Genomic DNA, 3,355 nt, shown 5'->3' on the forward strand with positions numbered 1-3,355 from the left:
GTATTCGTTGCTAAATGGTGAGCCACATACATGGTTGAGCTCAAGAGTTTGCCAAAGTTCGTCAACTCCAACAGGTTTCGTAGTACACCCTTCCAGAGGGTGACATTCTGATTTTGGTGACTATGAGCCCTGCTGTCTAAGTCCTGTTACAGCATCATCTTTTTAAAATAAATGTGTTGCCTAGCTAGCCAGCCAAGTTTTATACCTTAATCACCATTAATTTAAGTCATCTCTCCTGCTATGCTAGATCTACTTAATCTCTGATCCCACCTTGGGATGCATGATGAGCATAGCTGAGAAGGTCCATTATAGAATGAAATAGAACACCGCAAGAAACATCACTGACTGGATCATTTGATTTATTTCCAAGACAAGTGCAGTGGAATAGGCCTAATTCAAGGCAGCAAGAGCACACAGGACAAATTAAACTACCTTCTGAACACACATACAATCCATCAGAAAGCTTTAAGGGACTTGTTCAACTTATTCATTGTTGAGAAGTTAAAATGTCAGTGCCATTTGTGTTGGAATCTTCAGTCGACAGCAGCGGTGTTGAAATCTTCTTCGATGGTGCAATAAGTGATAAACTGTGCATTGTTATTCTGTAACAGGACATGAACATGGTTAGAATACAGTGCGATAATGACTGCATTTACGAAGGCAGCCCAATTCTGATATTTTTCCCGTCTGTCTGTGTGTGCGCATGCCTTTACCACATTGATAGAGTTTGTTAAGGCGTGTTATGTCCAGGGGGCTCAGGTGATTTCTCTGTCCAATCTGGACTCCACTCTTCGTGGCGTCAATAGTGGGGTTCCGGTTTGATGAGAAGTAGTATCTGCCAGGAGAAACCCAACAATGGGGGATTAGAGGACTTGCTACTTTAACACAAGAACTGCGCCACAATGCCACCCTATTCCCAATATAGTGCACATAGTTTGACAAGAGCCCAGGTAAAAAAAAAAAAGTGACGTAAAGAGGGAACCATTTGGTACGCACAGGGAAATGTTACTGGAGCTGGATACCGTACACAGTCACAGTAAAACTAATATTTACTCATTGCTAGCAGTTTAAAAACAAGGTGAGTAAAATTAGGACTTTAGTGGGAATAAGGAGGAGAGTAGTGTGACTGACGTTCCGTAGTGCATTATGGAGTCGTAGTCATAGGGCAGGTCCTGAGTGTCTCCTTTCTTCACCTTAAAGTTCTCTTGTTTTCCTGGAAGTTAAAAGAGTTACAAGAGGCAGATGTGACTGGTGGACACTGCTGGGTGTGAATGTGATATAGGTGAATGAAAATGGAAATGTATACAAGTTGAGATGGAAAAACCATTAAGTTGAACCTCTAGCAGGAGGAAACTCTACATGATTCAAGGCATGAATATTTCATCTTACCTAATGAAACCCATTGCGGGTGGTAATGTAACAAAACTGCCCTCAAAACGAGCTTACATGTTATCCCAGGATACCCATTACGGGTGGCAACTGTAAAAGGTATATTTTACACCAGGATAGGTGGTAACTGTAGATGACAATGTAGAGTTATTCGCGTCAGGCAAATTTAGCGAACAAGGTTGCTGCAATCATGCCGGAAGAAATTCACAGGAGTTAACGAATTCAGTTCAATTCTACATAATTGGAAATTAGTCTATGAAATACATAGTATTGGTCTCAAACTGAAGAACACTGATGGTTACTGGTGTAAGATTCTCTGGTGTTTACATAACTGGTACTGTGAGATTAGGATATCAGGATTCAAGGTTGCTATGATGTTAGGACATCGGGACCTGCTTAGACAAAGCAATTTCAACAGTAGAGGAAAGGGTTGCAATGTATGGGGAAATGAATGGCTGCAGTATTTCCGTTATAATAAGTACATGATAAATGGAACATTAAGGCATAAATGTATGAAAGACTATTCTTATTTTAAACTAATGTTGTTCTGTCCTTGTGGTGCACTGTCTATTCATGCCATGTAGTGTTTCATGGTGTGTGGAGCCCAGGAAGAGTAGCTGCTGCTTATGTAACAGTATAACTTTAGACCGTCCCCTCGCCCATACCCGGGCGCGAACCAGGGACCCTCTGCACACATCAACAACTGACACCCACGAAGCATCGTTACCCATCGCTCCACAAAAGCCACGGCCCTTGCAGAGCAAGGGGAACCACTACTTCAAGGTCTCAGAGCAAGTGGCGTCACCGATTGAAATGCTATTTAGCGCACACCACCGCTAACTAAGCTAGCCGTTTCACATCCGTTACACTTAGGCAGTACCTAATAAAATATTAAATGTCAATAGTTAGTTATTCTGTACGGTCTTCACTCCAGACCACAAAAAGCTGAATCAGGTATGTTAGTGTTGGGCTAGTACTAAAGCCTACACACTGCAGCTCTTCAGGGGACAAATTGACCAGCCCTGCCCCTGATCCACATGTAATGCCCGTGAGGTGGTTTAGTATGTTGTGTTGGTGTGAGTAACCTGGGACCACGTTGTCCCACTGTATGGTGACGTATTGGTCACGGTCTGGCCGTGTGTGCTCGTGGTGCAGGCCCAGGGCATGCATCAGCTCATGGCACAGGTTCCCCACGTTACAGGCTCTACCGAAGTACAGAGACTGGGCCCCGCCTTGAAAACCTACATACGACGCACAGCTAGAGTTAAGTGAAGAAAGAGAAAGGTGAGAGAAGGAGGAGAAAGAGGGGATATGACAGGAAGAGAGAAAAATAAAGGATTGAACACAGGAAAAAGGAGAGGTTGTGAGTTAACTGTAAACTGCTGGGAAGGAGAGAATGTGTTAATGTGCCCACTTTGGACTCACCCTGTCCCAGAGATGATGTCTATGTAGTTAATCTCATTGGTGTATTCGTGGAAGAGGATACACGTCTGGTCTGAAATCATCTTGAACGCTGCTAGTATAGTTACCTTTCTGTCCACTGTGTGGATCAGAGACAATCTACCATTAGACGGTGCATATCATTCTCACTGTATTAGAAAACATCTAGTGTTAGTGTTCATCTCTCCTACTGTATTCGACACTCACCCAGATAATCGTTGACCTTGTAGGGGATAGAAGTGACGCCATCTTTCTCAGGCCAAAGTGACTTCACAGCTAATCGGTCTTCCTGTAGGACAAAACACCTAATCTTAAATCCAGCTGTCGCGAGACAGCAAAGGCCTCCGATTAATTCAATTGTTATTTCTGCGTTTCCCCTATGAATGTTTTTAAATTCTAAAATGGTAAAACTATTTCAGTATTAACTTAAATGACTAAAACCAGACCAAGTATGTAGAAATAAAGGAGCAATATACAGTGTACTTTCCATGACAGACTGACCAGGTGAATGCTATGATCCTTACAG

At 42.8% G+C, this 3,355-nt stretch overlaps 1 protein-coding gene across 1 annotated transcript; it reads right to left on the reverse strand.

Moving 5' to 3' along the window:
• Positions 1 to 354: 354 nt before the first annotated feature.
• On the reverse strand, positions 355 to 3,113 carry LOC139401533 (high choriolytic enzyme 1-like). Its single transcript, XM_071145711.1, has 6 exons — positions 3,037 to 3,113; positions 2,815 to 2,929; positions 2,475 to 2,647; positions 1,132 to 1,213; positions 714 to 835; positions 355 to 602 (listed from the first exon to the last, which is right to left on the reverse strand). The coding sequence occupies exons 2-6, from the start codon at positions 2,892 to 2,894 to the stop codon at positions 598 to 600; spliced, it is 462 nt and encodes a 153-aa protein (XP_071001812.1). The 5' UTR covers positions 2,895 to 2,929; positions 3,037 to 3,113; the 3' UTR covers positions 355 to 597.
• Positions 3,114 to 3,355: the final 242 nt, after the last annotated feature.

This window comes from Oncorhynchus clarkii, unplaced genomic scaffold (assembly GCF_045791955.1).
Source record: "Oncorhynchus clarkii lewisi isolate Uvic-CL-2024 unplaced genomic scaffold, UVic_Ocla_1.0 unplaced_contig_7948_pilon_pilon, whole genome shotgun sequence".
NCBI classification, from domain to species: Eukaryota; Metazoa; Chordata; class Actinopteri; order Salmoniformes; family Salmonidae; genus Oncorhynchus; species Oncorhynchus clarkii.

Excerpts from the sequence above, each read along its gene's own strand:
- LOC139401533 (XM_071145711.1), bottom strand. The coding sequence starts at position 2,894 with ATGATTTCAGACCAGACGTGTATCCTCTTCCACGAATACACCAATGAG. Across the intron at positions 2,648-2,814 it reads GACATCATCTCTGGGACAGG|CTGTGCGTCGTATGTAGGTT; the intron begins GTGAGTCCAAAG and ends ACTTAACTCTAG. Across the intron at positions 836-1,131 it reads TCCATAATGCACTACGGAAC|ATACTACTTCTCATCAAACC; the intron begins GTCAGTCACACT and ends TTCTCCTGGCAG.